This window comes from Silurus meridionalis, chromosome 18, assembly GCF_014805685.1.
Source record: "Silurus meridionalis isolate SWU-2019-XX chromosome 18, ASM1480568v1, whole genome shotgun sequence".
In the NCBI taxonomy this organism is placed as follows: domain Eukaryota; kingdom Metazoa; phylum Chordata; class Actinopteri; order Siluriformes; family Siluridae; genus Silurus; species Silurus meridionalis.
In genome coordinates, this window is record NC_060901.1 from 12,655,749 (window position 1) to 12,673,687 (window position 17,939).

The 17,939-nt window shown below is 40.8% G+C and overlaps 1 protein-coding gene across 2 annotated transcripts in view; it reads left to right on the top strand.

Annotated features, from left to right (window-relative positions):
- cerk (ceramide kinase) overlaps positions 1-13,318 on the top strand; it is a 28,347-nt gene extending 15,029 nt beyond the window's left edge. For both annotated transcript variants that reach the window (XM_046873392.1, XM_046873391.1), the window contains exons 7-13: positions 1,281-1,355; positions 2,363-2,515; positions 2,610-2,715; positions 2,908-2,978; positions 6,810-7,015; positions 7,999-8,222; positions 11,497-13,318. In XM_046873392.1, the coding sequence (XP_046729348.1) occupies positions 1,281-1,355; positions 2,363-2,515; positions 2,610-2,715; positions 2,908-2,978; positions 6,810-7,015; positions 7,999-8,222; positions 11,497-11,584 (923 nt within the window). In that variant the 3' untranslated portion in view covers positions 11,585-13,318. The remainder of the gene's footprint in view (positions 1-1,280; positions 1,356-2,362; positions 2,516-2,609; positions 2,716-2,907; positions 2,979-6,809; positions 7,016-7,998; positions 8,223-11,496) is intronic.
- The last annotated feature ends 4,621 nt before the right edge of the window (positions 13,319-17,939 follow it).

The following is a 17,939-nucleotide window of genomic DNA, read 5'->3' on the forward strand; positions in this document are numbered from 1 at the left end:
TAAAAACCGAGGGACGTACCGAACTGTGAATTCACACCCCTGATATGTACTTGTGCAGTATATGCACAATAAATATGGCTAGAATATACAGTAGCGCAATGGTATGATAAAAATAATTTATAGATGGTGCAAAGATGCATAGTGGATAAAGCAGTGCAATACAGATAAAAAGTGACCGTGCTGTAGTGTATTTGTTGACATTATATGATCGCCTGTTCAGTGCAGTGGCTGTTCAGTGCAGTAACTATTTCACTGCAGTAGCTATTTTTCGGTCTGTTTGGCAGCTGTAGCGTCTCTCCGATGGGAGAAGGGTGAATCGTAAGAATGAAGCACTTACTGAAGATAAATGAATGAATGACTTAAACTGCTAATGAAGGAAGATGAGAATAACGAGAGCTGTTTTTTCCTCACAGCTACAGCTTGCTGTATTGACCCAATTGGTTTGGTTTTGCGCAAATGGCTTTCCCTACTTCAAAATAAAACTCTTTTCCTAAGCTTTTTCGTTCATTCAATCTTAAATGTAAATGTATTATGCTTTAAATTTTCCTCTTGCCTCATCACCCCCCCCTTTCCTGCATTCATTCCCCTGTAGTAATCGCTTTCTCCTGGTCAGTCACAACGGACCCCTTGGATGAAAGTCCCTTCACACTTTCCACCCTTTTTTTTCCCCCTTTCTTTTTTGTGCTTTTGTGCTCTTCTCCCTGTTGCTTTCTTTCTTCATCTTTCCTACATTTTCCTCACGTCGCTCTTCGCCCCCGCTCTCTTTCTTTCTTTCTTTCTTGATTGTTGAAAGAAGCAGCCAGGTTGTATTCCAGACAGAGCGAGATCTGTGCTTACCGCCGCTCTCGCTGAGTTTTATATTAGCAATTTGAGACAGAAGAATTTCATTACTGAGCGGAGTGAGAGAAGAGGGATGAAGTCTGAAATCTCATCTCTGTAAAAAGCGATGCCTCGCCGCTAATAGTATTCTCCTCCATGCCTCTGTGCTTCGGCTAAATTGTTCTCGGTGCAAAGAAGGGACGGAAAGGGTTTTTTTTTTTTTTTGCTTACACAGAAGTGTGAACCGAAAAACCTCAGGCATATCTAATATTTGGTTTACTTTTTTTTTAGATTCTGATTGCTCATAGATCATCCCAGTGTGTTAACCGTGCAGGGTGAAGGTGCAAGAGGGAGATGGAAAGAGAGAGATTTTGATTTTCATATTTTTCCATTTAGAGAAATGGAGATTTAGATTTGTTTCGTGGCAAAGCCCTGACCTGTGAAATGTGTTTGTGAAACAGGTTCCACTGATTGCGTATGCTATGCAACGGTCGGCTCTAACGACCCCGTGACCTCAGCGCTGCACATCGTCGTGGGTAAGTGTACACATTCAAGTAAATACTGGTTTATATACACTGACCAGGCATAACTTTATGGCCACTGATAGGTCATAACATTATGACCACCTGCCTAATATTGTGTTGGTCCCCCTTTTGGTGCCAAAACAGTCCTGACCCCATCGAGCATAAACTTCTTCAGCAAATTGAGCTACAATAGTGTATATATATTGGTTTGGACTCCCCACGTGCATCAATGAACCCCTTCGCTGGTTCACCACTGTTCTTTCCCTGGACCACTCTTAATAGATACTGACCACTGCAGACCGGGAACAGCCCATGAGAGCTGCAGATGTGGAGATGCTCTGACCCGGTCGTCTAGACATCACGTTTTGCCCCGCTTGCCCATTTTTCCTGATTCTAACACACCGACTTCGAGAACAAAATGTTCGCTTGCTCCCTAATTTATCCCATGCACTAACAGGTGCCATGATAAAGAGATAATCAGTTTTATTCACTCACTGGTCAGAATGTTATGCCTGATTGGTGTATAAGTGGTAATGCAAATATCTATTTTTATTTATTTATTTATTTTTTTTGTAATCACGGGACATTTAGTCTATTAACAAGTCAAGACATTTTTTTTTTTTTCACAGATCTTTGTTGAGTAAAGGTGAGAACAGGTTTATGCTACATGCCACGCATCTACACCCATACTTAATATAGCTGTAGGGTGGAGTTGGTAGCTGTGGTCATTCATCCTAGCAACAAATACCTGCAAGACAGCAGGGTTGAAATATCTTCAAGATGTGTCATTGTAGAGTGAGTGCTGATAATTGTAGATCTTCAGTAGAACTCGTGTAGTGAAATATTTCTGGAAGGTTTTATATAACCCAAGAACAAGTGCAGTTAAGAGGAAGTTATTATTGCTTATCTCTTTTAGTCACAGCTACGCTTATCATTTGTAAAAAATAAAAACATTAGAATAATATTGTATAGGGAGCCACGTGCACGTATTAAACATCTGTACTCTTTCCTTTTCCCAGGAGACTCCCAACCAATGGACGTCTGTTCCATTCACCATAACAACACTTTTCTCCGCTACTCCGTCTCACTGCTTGGTTACGGTTTCTATGGCGACGTGCTGACTGACAGCGAGAGAAAGCGTTGGATGGGCCCGGCTCGCTACGACATCTCAGGTCAGCAGGACCCCTATAATAAAAGACAAAGTCTAGAAGGGGGGGGGAGTTATTCTCATTGCAGTCTTTCAATTGCTGTAATTTTCAATGGCAGGTGTTAAAACGTTCCTGTCACATCGCTACTACGAAGGGACGATCTCTTTCCTTCCTGCCGACGAGAACGTGGGAACGCCACGTGACAAGCTGCAGTGCCGAGCCGGGTGAGATTTGCCACGTTTATCAGCCAGCATTTTTTATTAATTGTGCAATTATCTCGAGCCCGGATCAATCCGAGCCCATATCAAGCAGTCTCTTGTGTTTGAGTAGCAGTAACAAAAGCACTCGAATGATCTTAGTGTTCGATGCTGCGTCTGATACTAGGCTTAATGGATAATGACTTGTTCTTTTGTTAGGTGTAATATCTGCAGGCTGCCTACAGCTGACAAGCAGGTTTACAAAGACAAGGAGAGCGGCTCCGATACCGGTGAGAATCCATGCCCCGTACTGCCCTGTAACCTGTACAATGATATTTAAATGAGGCAGAATTATAGTGTTTGTTTTTTTTTGTTTGTTTGTTTTTGTTTTTTATACTCACTTGATAGCTGCTTTGACATTTTGTTTGCACTCAGTTAATTTAAAAAGCCAATCAGTTTAGCACAGGCTTAGCATCTATGGTTTAAAAAGTCATAAAAAAAAAAACTATTAAACGATCACCAACAGCAGCTTCGTGTTATATAAACAGGCCCTTTTTAGCACTAGTGTATATTTATAAATCTAGACTCGATGCAGTATTCATCACCTCTGCTTAGGCACAAGTAATATAAGTGCTGCAGCAGCACCAGTGTTTTCATTAATTGTAATAAATGGCAGATGAGTACGTTTATGACAATGCCCCTGTGCACAAAGTGAACGCAATGAAGACAAGCTTTGCCAAGTGTTTGATTGGAAGAACTCTAGGGGCTTCAGACCTTTCCTAAGTCAAACTGACTCCACCGAAAAACTGCACTGTAGGACGTTAATCATAATCATACACTTTGGTGCTCATGATGTTTCACTCTGCGTTGTGTGTGTAATGACTTTATGATTTATAATCCCACTCGCCATGTGTGAGGAGCAGTTCAACTTTTGAGTCTGGTTCCTCTCAAGGTTTCTTCCTCATACCATCTAATCGAGTTTTTCCTTGCCAAAGTCGCCCCAAGCTGCTCATCTCGGGTATAAATACACATCATTCACTTATATTTACATTTCAGTTCCATAATTCTTCATTCTGTAAAGCTGGTTTGAGACGATGTCCGTTGTGAAAAGCACAATAGAAATGAAATTGAAATATCCTTCCAGAACTCTCTCTCCTCGAATGATATCGAGCACTTCAGATAGCTTATTTTCTTTTAATTACGCTGTAGGATTTAATGCATGTTTTCTGAAGCTTATTTGTTTCATATTAATGACTTAAAAGAAAGCAATCCATAACAAATCCACAAATGAAGATAAGAACTGGAATTGGAGGATAAATGCTGCCATATATAAGCAGAAAGAGTTGCGAGGCTTATTTTATTGAGTCTTTTTATTGAATAATTTTAAGGCCGATTAGCATTCATCTGCATTCACTTGACTATAAAGAACTGAAGTAATTTGTATTGTATTATTGTAAATAAGTCATTTGAATTGGCTTTTAAAAAAACATACAACTTTGATAAAAGACTGATAAATGAGGCCTGTTGTCCTTTTGTTTACATTCAATCACAAGCTCCAAGTAGAAGCTAAGATTTAAGATGCTATTCCTGAAAGTAAGCTGATGAGTATTGAAATGAGCATGGCATCTTGTGGCAGTGAATGTTCTCCCACTCCTCTGATTATTCCCACTTTTCCACCTATAGTGGGTGAACAAATATACTATCCACTCCTTCTATATAGCACTCCCATCTGTCCCTGCACTGATTATTCCCAGAAACTCTCTTACACACAAACTTCTTGTGGATTATTATCTGTCTCTTAGCTCTGAACAGCAGGCACCTTCATTACAGACTGGTCCGTCTGTTTACTGTGACACACTGATAAGTGCTGTTTACAGAGACATGTGGGGAGACCTCCAGGCCTGTAATTGCTATTTGGACATGGTTAGACTTAGGGAGGCAGAGGTGTGTGTGTGTGTGTGTGTGTGTGTGTGTGTGTGTGTGTGTGTGTGTGTGTGTGTGTGTGTGTGTGTGTGTGTGTGTGTGTGTGTGTGTGTGTGTGTGTGTGTGTGTGTTGGGAGAGTTACATTTACTTAATCAGTTATCTAGTATCACAGCCATACTTGGCAAGTCCTTTCTATTTTACAGTTTCCTAATGATCTGATGAGCTTCCTGGAAATGAGCATAAGCTAAAGGTTTCTGTTGTCATTTAGGTACTTAAGTGTCTAATCAGTAATTTCCACTTAAAATATATTGGCTTTTCCGAGCACTACAGGCCTCCGTTTAGGACTCTTAGAGCAGATGTGTTATTTATAACTGCAGATCACACAGCAGTGTTTGATAAGTGTGTATCACCGAGACACATCCTGTGCGGTCAGTTACAATACACAATTGACGTTAATTGATAATTAACTGAAGTTGACCCGTTTCCCAATACAGTCAGACCCCAACCTACGACCACTCGACTTACAACATTTTGGAGTTTATTAGTCACCTCCGTCTAATAAAATAAAGAAATTGTATATATATATATATATATATATATATATATATATATATATATATATATATATATATATATATAATTATACATATATTTGTACTATGTAAAAAAAAAAAGTAAATGTGTTTACAGTGCCCCTTTATCTGCGTCAGAACGTCACAGAGTATACACTCTTCTCAACTTGATAGACTTGCATCCGGTTTTTCGGTCCCTCTCTACGTCGTAAGTTGGGGTCTACCTGTATACAATCGCCATGATGCAGAACTGGTTAGATAAAGGTCATAAAAATACATACCGTATTTTCCAGACTATAAGCCGCTACTTTTTTCCCCACTCTTTGAACCCAGGTGCTTAAACAACGAAGCGGCTAATTTATGGATTTTTCCTGGGTTTTTCCCGGTTTACAAGCTTCAAGCCAAAAAACTGAGCCCCATAACATTAGACCAATGAAATTGGGTTCAGGTGAACCAATGAAATTCTTTATATTAAATCAGATGCGCTCCCACTGAATCGGGCCGCACCACATCATAAATATGGATGATGTTCCTCTGATGTTTGACCTGCCGCTCACTCGGACTGTGTACAGGAAATGCAAATCGTTCGTCACGCTGAAAACAACCGGGCATGAAAAAACGCACTTCACCTGTGTTCTGAGCTGCACGGCATCGGGAGAAAAGCTTCACCGATGGTGATTTATAAACGCACGACGATGCCAAAAGAAAAACTCTTGAGAGAAATAATTGTGAAAGGAAGAAGAAAGACAGTGAACGATGACTTTCTTGGTAGGCTACTGTTTAGATACACGCAGTGTAACATAGTCTTTCGTGAAAGCCTGTGTAAAGTTCATTAGTTTCAATGTAGGAACCTTGTAAATCTTTGTAAAATTCAGTGGGTGCGGCTTATATTTTGGTGCGTTTAATAGTCCAGAAATGACGGTATATAGTATAGAATATATATAAGATTATATCTTGCCATAGCTGGGCTTATATATGGTTTTCTCTCTCTGCAACTTCAAATGCAATTACACAGACCAGGCATAACATTATGATTATGATTATTAAGTGAATAACACTGATCATCTCTTCACCATGGCGCATGTTAGTGTGTGGGATATATTTGTCAGCATGTGAACATTTTGTTCTCAAAGTTGATGTGCAGGAAAAATGGGCAAGCGTAAGGATTTGAGCGAGTTTGACAAGGGGCAAATTGTAATGGCTAGACGACTGGGTCAGAGCTTCTTTAAAACTGCAGCTCTTGTGGGGTGTTTCCCGGTCTGCTGTGGTCAGTATCTATCAAAAGTGCTTCAAGTGGTGAACCTGCTACAGGGTCATGGGCAGCCAAGGCTCAATAATGCTTGTGTGGATTAAAGGCTGGCCTCTGTTGTCTGATCTTCTGTAGCTCAGATTGCTGAAGAAGTTAATGCTGTTGATGCTCGAAGAGTAAGGACTGTTTTAGCTGCAAAAGGGGGACCAACACAATATTAGGCAGGTGGTCATAATGTTATGCCTGGTCTGTGTATGATTACCTGCAAAACTTGTAACGACTTAGAACATAACTTAAGTACCCAGTTTCCTTTTCTGAAAAATGATCCTGGCAAATGCACGGTTGCAGAACTATAGCTGTGTGTTTTTTATTACAGAGACTGATGGAGCATGGCAGGTCATCAGGGGAAAGTTTCTGGCAATTAATGCTGCATGTATGAGCTGTGCTTGTCCTCGCAGTCCAAAAGGCCTGGCTCCCTCTGCACACCTAGCTGATGGCACAGCCGACCTCATCCTGGTTCGCAAGTGCACACGGTTTGATTTCCTCCGCCACCTGCTTCGTCACACCAACAAAGACGACCAGGTACATGTTGTACACGCTGGCGTTACGGTCCATGGGGATGTACTGTTCGTGTATAAATATCGGGGCTATGATTACTTTTCTTAATTACTATAACCAGATTTAATTTCTACTTTGGCTTTAGCTAGCTTTCTACTGTCACAGTCAATTCTACACAACAATAGATTTAAAAACTGATTACATTTATGATCAATTTTATTAGCCTGCACTTTTAAAGGACACTCGCTTTAGGCTCCTCTGTCCAAGCCCCAGTGCCAAATGCAGTGCTCCAGAAAACAAGCATTTTACATTTTCTATTACTCTCTCGTTGAATTCCATAATTATATATTTCACTGCAAAGGGAGCAGTTCAGGTTCAGAAAGCCTTTAATATGACTAGATGAATGCTCAGAGTTTTTCATTAGATTCATGAGCCATAAAACTAACAAGGCAGAAATATTAGATTTATCTCAAAGGTAATTGAGGAAAAATTCCCAGCTCCTGCCTGGTCTAGTCTCTCATCCGGGTCTCTTTATTCCAGCCTCGGCTGTGTCCTGGGAGTTGTGCGTATTGGGTGACTCACTCTACCGACAGCGAAATTTGGTTAGATGAACACGGCTGTTTGTTAGCTAGGGTTTACTTCAGTTCACTCTGGTTAGATTTCCATGTTTCTCAGAAGCCCACATGCTTATTAGAAGTCTGCCTGTCTGCCTGTCTGTCTGTCTGTCTGTCTGTCTGTCTGTCTGTCTGTCTATCTATCTATCTATCTATCTATCTATCTATCTATCTATCTATCTATCTATCTATCTATCTATCTATCTATCTATCTATCTATCTATCTATCTATCTATCTATCTATCTATCTATCTATCTATCTAATTATGCTGATAATTGTTATTATTAGGAAGTGTTTTGTAGAGGGCCAAATGAATGTGGTAACCTTTCTAATAAAGATCTCAAGTTCATGGCTTCTCTGCTCAGTGTGTATATTTTCTGTTTGTGTTGCAGTTTGATCACCCTTTTGTAGAGGTGTACCGCGTGCGACAGTTCCGCTTTACGCCCAGATACGAGGACGGCGACTCTGAGCTGGAGCTGCGTGAGGCCGGGGGATCTGGTCACGCACGCTTCTTCAGCCAGATATGCAGAGAGCATCCAGCATGCACCTGTAGCCTGGCACACAGCAGCTGGAACTGTGATGGTGAAATCCTGCCTCATGCTGCAATTCAAGTCAGGTACAAGAACCTCATGGCGCTGCACTGCGTAGTGTCCTGTACACTGCAGTGCATAAAGTGCATATTCCACTTTAATGAGATTAAAGAAATAAACATGGTTGTAAATACTTGTTCTGCACGTTTTTTTTATTTATATATATATTGTACATATACAAGAGTTGGTATCAAAACGTTTCACAACTAGTTTTGTAACAAGCCAACAGATCACAAGGCTGCACGCACAGTCACAGGGAGCACTGACCTTTATAAGTCCTTCCTGTGTACATCGGGAGCTGTGCAACTGGTGCTATTCTGACCACGTACGTTTCTCCCTGGGAAACAAGATCTCGCTTCCACACCCACCCTACATTCCAGATTTAGTTCCTGCGGAATTTGCCCTCTTCCCAAAGATGACGATCAAAGCTCAAAGTTCGCCTTTTTTGACACGGATGCGGAGAGATCCAGTTCGAATCGCACATGGTGCTTGACACTCTTCGTTCCTGCCACTTCCAGGAAACATTCCAGAAGTGGCAGGAATGCTGGGAATGCTTTATCACTGTGCAAGGAGACTATTTTGAAGGTGATAGTGTATCAATGTAGTTAAATAAAGTATTTTTTGTAAAGAGAGCTATTTTTGAATCTTTGATACCACCTCTTATCTAAGAGTATAGTAAGTCAGTGGGCTTTACTGGGCACTGACATGATGATGGTGACAAAAACCATGCACCGGCAAAGTATCCGTGTCTTGCACGATGCACAATGGTAAAAATATCTGTGTATAAATACACTTATCAGTGGCACGTGCTGCCATGTCAGTGTCGCTTCTGTGCTAAGAAAAGTGCACACTAGAATAATCAGTGCTCAGCAATCCTCCCTTTTCCGTTAAGGAATATAGTATAACGGGGGCAGGGATATTTTCTATGACATCAGCTGTACTACAGGTATTAATTGAATTGCTACAGAGTGCAACTATATGTAGATGTACCTAATAAATGTAAGTGTACTTAATGAACCGTTACTCCAGTGTCATTTTACCAATTCGGGAAAAAAAAAAAGTTTTCTCTAAGCGATGAAATACCAATTACCTCAGCGCACCGTTGTAGCTCGTGATAAGTAAATCACTTTGAACTGGATGAACCGCTTCCACATATTAAAATATTACTAGGGAATCCTGTTGGGTGATAAACTGCATGGGCATTGCACTGGAAAAAAAAATCTATTTGTATAACGCCAAGCACTCGATTATCACAGGAAAATCTTTATGTAGCATGATGGCTTTCCTGATTGCAACATTTATTTCACGCTCCATTTGTCCTATCAGTGATGCGTAACTGTCTCATGTCTTGTAATTTAATGGCCTTTCCAGTGTTAAAAGCTCCCTCCCTTTTAATTAAAATTTAGGCCCATTCATTCATCGACTTTCCCCCTTACTAGTTGTTCTTTGAACGATTCAGCAAACGAACTGTACAGATGAACAATGTGCCGTAAGACAGAGAGCAATAGAGAGGATTATGTCTCACCTGAGTGCTAAACATGAATCTTGTGCAGTTACAGGAAATTCAATTCTAAAGCCGCCAAAGTTGCATAGACCACATGTACAATTCAAGAAAATGGAGAAGGCTGAAAGCGAGATTCGAGGTTTGGATGTGCTTAATGAATTCGTCTGAATTTAAAAACGTGTAATGTGTTCACAAGTGTGCAGCACAGCATGGGGGGGTTGTCATGAGTCGTGCATGAATAATGCAAAAAGCCCCAATACAAGAACAGCAGTGTGTGTTGTAATAAATTAATGTTTGGTTAACATAAGGCGTTACATTCATCTAATAAGCACGCACAATATAAAGAGAAAATCTCTACAGGGAATTAATACTCGTAGTATTTAAAAACTGCAGGTGGCAGGATTGCAATAAAGCTTGCCTTAAAGAACCAATCCACCGAGCAGATTTATTGTGTAGCCCTTATGTAAAGCAAGCGAAGAGAAATGATGTAGCTTTAGACTACTAAAAGGCCATGTGCAGGATGGCAGGATAGCAACAGATTAAACACAAACGAGGAACGAGTACAGGATAGACTGATTACATTTTAATTCAAGTGGAACATCAACCAATCTAGTAATAAAAGGTGCCAGTGGTTTTGATCCCACTAGTTTTGTTAACTTCAAATCCAAATAAAATTCTCACTGTGTCAAAGAATGCAGCACATAACAGACATTTCCTTCTGGTTACTTTTGTTTAAAAACTTTCTTTCGGCTTCTCCCATTAGGGGTCGCCACAGCGGACCATCCGCATGTTTGATTTGGCACGTTTTTATGCTGGATGCCCTTCCTAACGCAACCCTCCCCATTTATCCGGGCTTGGGGCCGGCACTAAGGCTTGTGCAACCCTAATGGCTGGGGTCGGTTCCCTGACCGGGAATCGAACCCGGGCCGCAGCAGGGTAGAGCGCCGCATCCTAACCACTAGACCACCAGGGAACCTTCTGGTTACTTTTGTTTATGTAGATGAATTCCTACTGTACGTTTCTGTACCTCAACTGTATGAGAAAATAGAATGCAGCCAAGACTGTGGTATCTTTGGTTAAAACAAAAAGAAAAGCAATGCTGATTAGCAGCCACACTGAAATTTTTCCTTACTGTTGCTTATTGCACACTGTGGGGGTGGGGGGCGCTATCATCTACATGTTATAAAAGTCGTAAACAACTATTCGTAAACTTTTGCATTTCACTATTACATTTTTGATACAGGAATATATTTCCTTTCAGTTTGTATTATAAAAAATCTGCCCTGGTAGCGCTATGATTGTTAAAGCAGGGGTTCCCAACCACTGGGCTGTGGACCGATATCAAACTGTGAATCATATTATATAGTCAGGTTTTTTTACGCATTGACGAATTAAGCTTTCGCTGATACTGCGTTATGCTGTTACATTTGCATTATATGTAATTAAATTAATAATTGAATCATATGTATATTATTATATTATTATTATTATTATTATTATTATGTATATTATTGCATGTAAGAATTTATGAACGACCCCCTCACACACACCCTGGTTTGTGGAAAAATTGTTTTGGTTCATGATGCAAATCTAGGGGCCTCTAGGCTGCAGAGTCCAGACACATCATGTTTATATTTGCCTCACTTATGTAATGAACTTCTGAAGACATCTTTCTTTCTCAGTAGGCACCCCATTTATTTGTCCATTTTTGTCAATTTGTCTCCATTTATTTAAAATGCTGTCGTTACCCAGAGTGATGTCTGACAGCTCTCTTTTTTTTCTCTCTGTCTTTTCAGAGTGCACTGCCAGTTGATCAAGCTGTTTGCGAGAGGGATTGAAGAGCAGTCTGTCTTTGAAGAACCCTACGCTCTCGGTGCAATGTAAAGCTGCCTGTCACTGGAAAGAGAAGAAGGGGAAAAAAAAATCGAACTTACTAGACCATGAAGAATCCTAAACCTCTAGGTCACATTTGGGTTAACAGTGCTGTTACAAGTTCCGTTACAAATACATTTATAGTGTTTGCAGGAAAAAATGATGTCATTAGTTTGCTGGGATGCACAACAGTAGAGTAGATAGCGCCTGTATTCCCACAGTGTATTATTATTTTTAAACAAAAAGTGATTCCGTTGACCCAACGTGATCAACGTGAAACCGCTATGCATGATTTCCATCTGTCTTCCTCAATTGTCAAGCTGGCCTTGATGACAACAGTGTCCCAAACCGAACATGCAAATCTTTTCATTGCTGGGCATGAAGTACCTGACATTATCCTGCCGTAGGTATTAAACATAATATATTTGGTTATTATTTCCTGGAAATTGTATTTAACTATGAGTGCGTAATATTTCACTGTTCTATCCTGCAGCTAAAATGTGTAATATATATCATATGTAACATCTTAATTGTTTTGTAGCAGTTGATCACTGAGGCACAGTGTAGCTAATAACGATCAGTCTCTTAGTTATTTCCTATTCGGGACCTTATCCTGAGGTCAGCTACTTAGTAGGAACTTCAATCTCCTGCTAAAATCAAGCATCATTGTAGATATTTAGCTGAAATATTAGCATGATCATTTTTGTTCCCGGAGTCTCTGTTATAAGCATTGTGAGCTCTAGACTAAATGTAGGTGATGACCTGTTCTAGCTTCGTCTCTAACTCAATTCTCCAGGGTGTCGACCTGTTTTGGGATCTCGACCCTTCATTGACTACGTGTTTCTTTCACTCAGGTTTCTTCTTTCCCCCCGTCTTATTTCCGCAAAGTTAAAAACAGCCATCGGGCACTCTGTTCTCTTGCCTTCCGCTGAAGGTTTAATGTGAACTCTAAGGCTGAGTTCTTTCACCATCAGGGAAATTTTAGCAGTCTGTGATTTAATGAAATTGCTTCTTCTCTATAGTGCATCTGCTGTTTGGCGAAGCCGAGGTGCTCCTCGAGGTTTTTTTGAATACTGAAAGATCTGATAAATCATTCATCTCAACTCCACCCCTCATATAATTCAAGTAAAGTAGAGCCGCTGTAGCGTGTGATAACGCCAGTAGTCAATGCCAGGCCATGAACTGTCCTCAGCATGTGTGGGTGTGTGTACAAACAGCAGCCATCTGACAGCTGCTGTGTTTGGCAGCCCGGTTCATGGCCAATCAAACACTTACATGCCCATATGCATCAACCGCTGCGTCAACAAACCTCCCTTTCTTGCACACGTACAGCCCCGAGATTGGACTGCATCAGCACCACAACCATAATTCAAAATCCTCTTCGTCCCAGCTGTAAATATCCACTGCCATCTACTCTCGCTCTGGCTCTTAGTGCTGCAGCCGTCCCTAATTTACAGTCCAGCGCTGGTAGTTGTGACGAGGCTGTTTGCTCTACATTACAGCATCATCAGTATCCATGACCCCGTATACATAACCTGTGCAGCCTTAGTAGTGATCACTGTGAGCAAAGCAACCATTCCCTTCGATACGCTGCCTAGATCATAAAGTCTCAGGCGTGACTGAAAAGCGGGATGTTCATCTCGCAGGTTTCGAGATGACGCATGGAATGATGTATGACCTGAAATGTACAAGTTGATGTGTGTTACCAAAAAAATTCAAATACTCAATAAAGTTCTTTAAAACATTTGTGGTGAGTCGTCTGGGCAAGAGACAAATTGAAGAAACATTGTGAACTGTGTTTTATCCTCTGAAAACCTGTCAGTCTTGCTTAAAGAGCTGATGACCGGGGTCTCCTTGGGACTTGGCAATATTGATGGAACCCGAGATGGTAAGAGAAAAGTTACATTGAGTTGTACTGAAGGATAAGCTACAGAAATCCTGTTTCAAGGTTGACCAATGCTACTTCCTTTATAGCATTCATGCATCCAGGGTGATTTATCTCCGAGTAACAAGGAGCAGTTCAACCGTGGGTCAGCCGGAATGTTGGCAAGGAGCCACAGGTTCTAATGTCCTTGTCATTTTTTTGAGCCACTTCGTCAGTGACCTTCAGCAACGTGTTTAACCTCAAGTAACACTATTTAAATAACTTTCCTTTAAATTAATACAATCAATTCGCTAAAAGTTCCTTCAGGAATAACTGCTTAGGCTTGGGGCTTTTGCTAATATTTTCCCATCAGTCAGACGGTTATTTTAGTCCTGGTGTCAAAAAATTAAGAAATCAAAACAAAGTAACGTTTGTATGTGTTGTTCTGCTTAAGTGAGGTTTTTAATGGGACTATAGATTTGTAATCACCATAACGTGGATTAATAGATACACTGATCAGGCAGAACATTATGACCACTTGTCTAATAATCTGTTGGTTCCCTTTTGCTGTCAAAACAGCCCGTCGTGACCCGTCGATCATTAACAGCAGTAACTTCTTTAGCATTTGAGCTACATGAGCCTATCTGTACGGACCAGCCTTCGTTCTCCACGAGCATCTATGAGCCTCGGCTGCCCATGACCCTGTTTTTGATAGATCCTGACCACTGCAGGCCGGGAAACACCCCACAAGAGCTGCAGTTTTGGAGATGCTCTGACCCAATTGTCTAGACGTCGTAATTTGGCCCTTGTTAAATTTGCTAAAATCCTTACGCTTGCCCATTCTTCCTGCTTATAATACGTCAACTTTGAGGACAAAATGTTCACTTGCTGCCTAATATATATCCACCCACCAACAACTGCCATCATGCAGAGATAATCAGTGTTATTCACTTCACATAATGTTTTGTCTGTCGAGTGATTAGTGTTATAATCGTCGTCCTTCGTTTTGTGCAGAAGTCGTGGTTTACGTCTCGGTTCGAACCCGTTTTACCTACAAATGTGTTACTTGAAAACAATCCATGTTTCTCTATTATTAGCTTTTGGTAATAGTGAATGCTCCACAGCCTTCTTCTCTGACAAATGCCCCAAAATGGATGAATAAAGCAATTTAATGGGTTTTATTGCATAAGAATGCTGGAAAGGAACAAATATATCCGCTTGCTTTGCTCATGTGCAGTGATGGGGAAGATATTTTGCTCGTATTCTCTGCCTCGCTTACTGTTTCTGTACAGCCCATACATTAGGCTTGCTGTCTGGTCCCACATGGCGATTGAAGCCAGGTAATTTTCCCATCTACCGCCGAGCGAGTAAATTCCATCTCCTCCCTTCCTCCCATGTCCTTATTGATTTATTCTGAGACCGGGGACTGTGGGTGGCGTCCCGCCGAGGCCCGCTTTCTCATTCTTGGACCCTTTTCCAGACACGTTATAGAGACAAAACCAACAAACAGCTGTCTGTGAGCACTCAAATAACTGGAGACAACTCATTGCGAGTGTGATTACAGTGGCGCCTTCCACTTCCACTTTTTAAGTAGCTGTGCAGAAGCAGAGCGGCTGAGATTGAATGCTTTTGGCCTGTCCTGGCCTTCAAAAACCCACCTGAGCCTCGTCCAAGGCTTTTACGCAGACAGCTGAGCTGCATGAACAAGGTGGGCTTTAAGACAAGAGGAATGCTCGTCAATGCAGGTTTTATATATCGGGGGACTCTCACCTCTCAATTTTGGATTACCAACAGTAAAAAGGGAGCTGTTTGTGAAAATGTAGACATGCGATTTATCCCGGATTTGCACTACGATCGCTCATCTGTCCGGTTCGAACTACAAGAGGTGACGTTCATCAAGAAAGGAGTGGCACTGGCTCGCTTCAGATTATCGATTAGAACGTTAGCAGGTTCTTTCTGCACCGTCACATCCAGGCTCGGGTTTTCTTCACTGGCTACACTGGGGACTAACAAAAGTAACAGGAGAGAGTAAAGATACAGACTATACCTGTCAAGGGCTATTGATTGCACTTGGCCCATTTTCCCCCTCTCCCCATACTTTTCTCTACTGAACTTTTTTGTCTTCTCCCAAAGTGACCACATCCATGGTAAAAATAACATTGTTCAGAAGTTATTTCCCATCATGTCAGGACAAACCTTTCAGCAGACTCGTGTTTATCTTCTCTTTATCTACAGTCAGAATTTTTCTATTTGTTCCAGGTGTTTTTGGGAAAAGTCCTTCACCATGTCAAGTCATGATGTTCTAAATGACACTGAAATATATGTAAAATTTATATTTTTTAGTTGCAAGGTTTACAGTGAAAGATTAAACCATTCTCTAGGCAGTACACTGCATTCTAACGGTTATATGCTTTATACTAATATCAGTATCTAAATCTTTTTAAACTCTGACAATGGATTCAATTTATTATGGAATTCATTTTCCTTTATGTGGAGACCTTTTACACTGCTTACTCCATCCATGTTTTATCAAAGACACACACACTCTATGAACAGAACTTTATGGACACCTAGCAATAAGCTTTGTATATGCTTTTTTGAATTTCATTTCACATTTATTCTCCATTTGTGCATTCACACCAGAAGTGTTCAATGGGGTTGAGGTCAGAGGTCTATAGCAGGCCAATAAAGATCTTTCACTCCAATCCATGTAAATTATATCTTTTATGTATATATCTGTATATATTGTACTACATCCTAAGACATCCCATACAATTGTTTGCCTCCAAACTTTGTGGTAGCTCTATGAGGAAGAACCCCATATGGTTGGAAAAGTCTGGTGTCCCAATAATTTTGCCACTACAGCGCATAGAAGTGATCTGGGAAGGATATGATGGTTTGCCTCCAGCAAAGCAAATGATGAAGATTCCTCTAAAGTCATAGCAGGTCCACCACATCGATGGCAGTTGAACCTGAAAGATAACAGGTTTCGATTTGATCCTAGTTCGCTCAATCTGAAACAGACAGAGATAAAAAGGACTATTACTTTTGCTGCCTTCAATTCGCATGGTGTGACAGAGTTGGACTTTGTTTCCCCCCTCCAAGTTATTGCATCCCTAATGGTGCTTAAAGTAATTACACTTTGTAATGTTTCTCTTTCTCCCCCCTTTAGTAGGCCCTTCCGAAGCGCTCTTGCATCCAGTGCCCACGTTGCCGTTCTCTGCTAAATGATGCCATTAACCATATTGCATTTGCTAACTCTCTGGCCACCCCAATGAGATTTGGTTCACAGCGAGTTTAATTGACTGAAAACAAGGTTGTGTATAAAATGGTGCAGTCGGAGTAAATTTGCCAGCAGCGCATGCTTTGTGTTTTAGACGTTTTTAGTCTAAATGGAAAGAGTCTGTCAGCTGAGACAGACATTCACATTGAAAAGGTGTTTTTTTTCTTCTATAAAGGACATTTAATCATTTTCAGTAACTGGTTTGTTCTGATTTGGGTCATTGGGGGTTGAGGTGCTAATATACCATTGATTGGATGACAGATTATTACAGTGCTTTTTGTGTATATATATATATATATATATATATATATATATATATACAGTGAGGAAAATAAGTATTTGAACACCCTGCTATTTTGCAAGTTCTCCCACTTAAAAATCATGGAGGGGTCTGAAATAGACATAATCTAAAAAAAAAAAAATCCAGAAATCACAATATATGATTTTTTAACTATATATTTGTATGATACAGCTGCAAATAAGTATTCAAACACCTGTCTATCAGCTAGAATTCTGACCCTCAAAGACCTGTTAGTCTGCCTTTAAAATGTCCACCTCCACTACATTTATAAATTAGATGCACCTGTTTGAGGTCGTTAGCTGCATAAAGACACCTGTCCACCCCATACAATCAGTAAGAATCCAACTACTAACATGGCCAAGACCAAAGAGCTGTCCAAAGACACTAGAGACAAAATTGTACACCTCCACAAGGCTGGAAAGTGCTATGGAGAAATTGCCAAGCAGCTTGGTGAAAAAAGGTCCACTGTTGGAGCAATCATTAGAAAATGGAAGAAGCTAAACATGACTGTCAATCTCCCTTGGACTGGGGCTCCATGCAAGATCTCACCTCGTGGGGGCTCAATGATCCTAAGGAAGGTGAGAAATCAGCCCAGAACTACACGGGAGGAGCTGGTCAATGACCTGAAAAGAGCTGGGTCCACCGTTTCCAAGGTTACTGTTGGTAATACACTAAGACGTCATGGTTTCCCTGCTTAAACCAGCACATGTCCAGGCACGTCTTAATTTTGCCAATGACCATTTGGATGATCCAGAGGAGCCATGGGAGAAAGTCATGTGGTCAGATGAGACCAAAATAGAACTTTTGGGTCATAATTCCACTAAATGTGTTTGGAGGAAGAAGAATGATGAGTACCATCCCAAGAACACCATCCCTACTGTGAAGCATGGGGTGGTAGCATCATGCTTTGGGGGTGTTT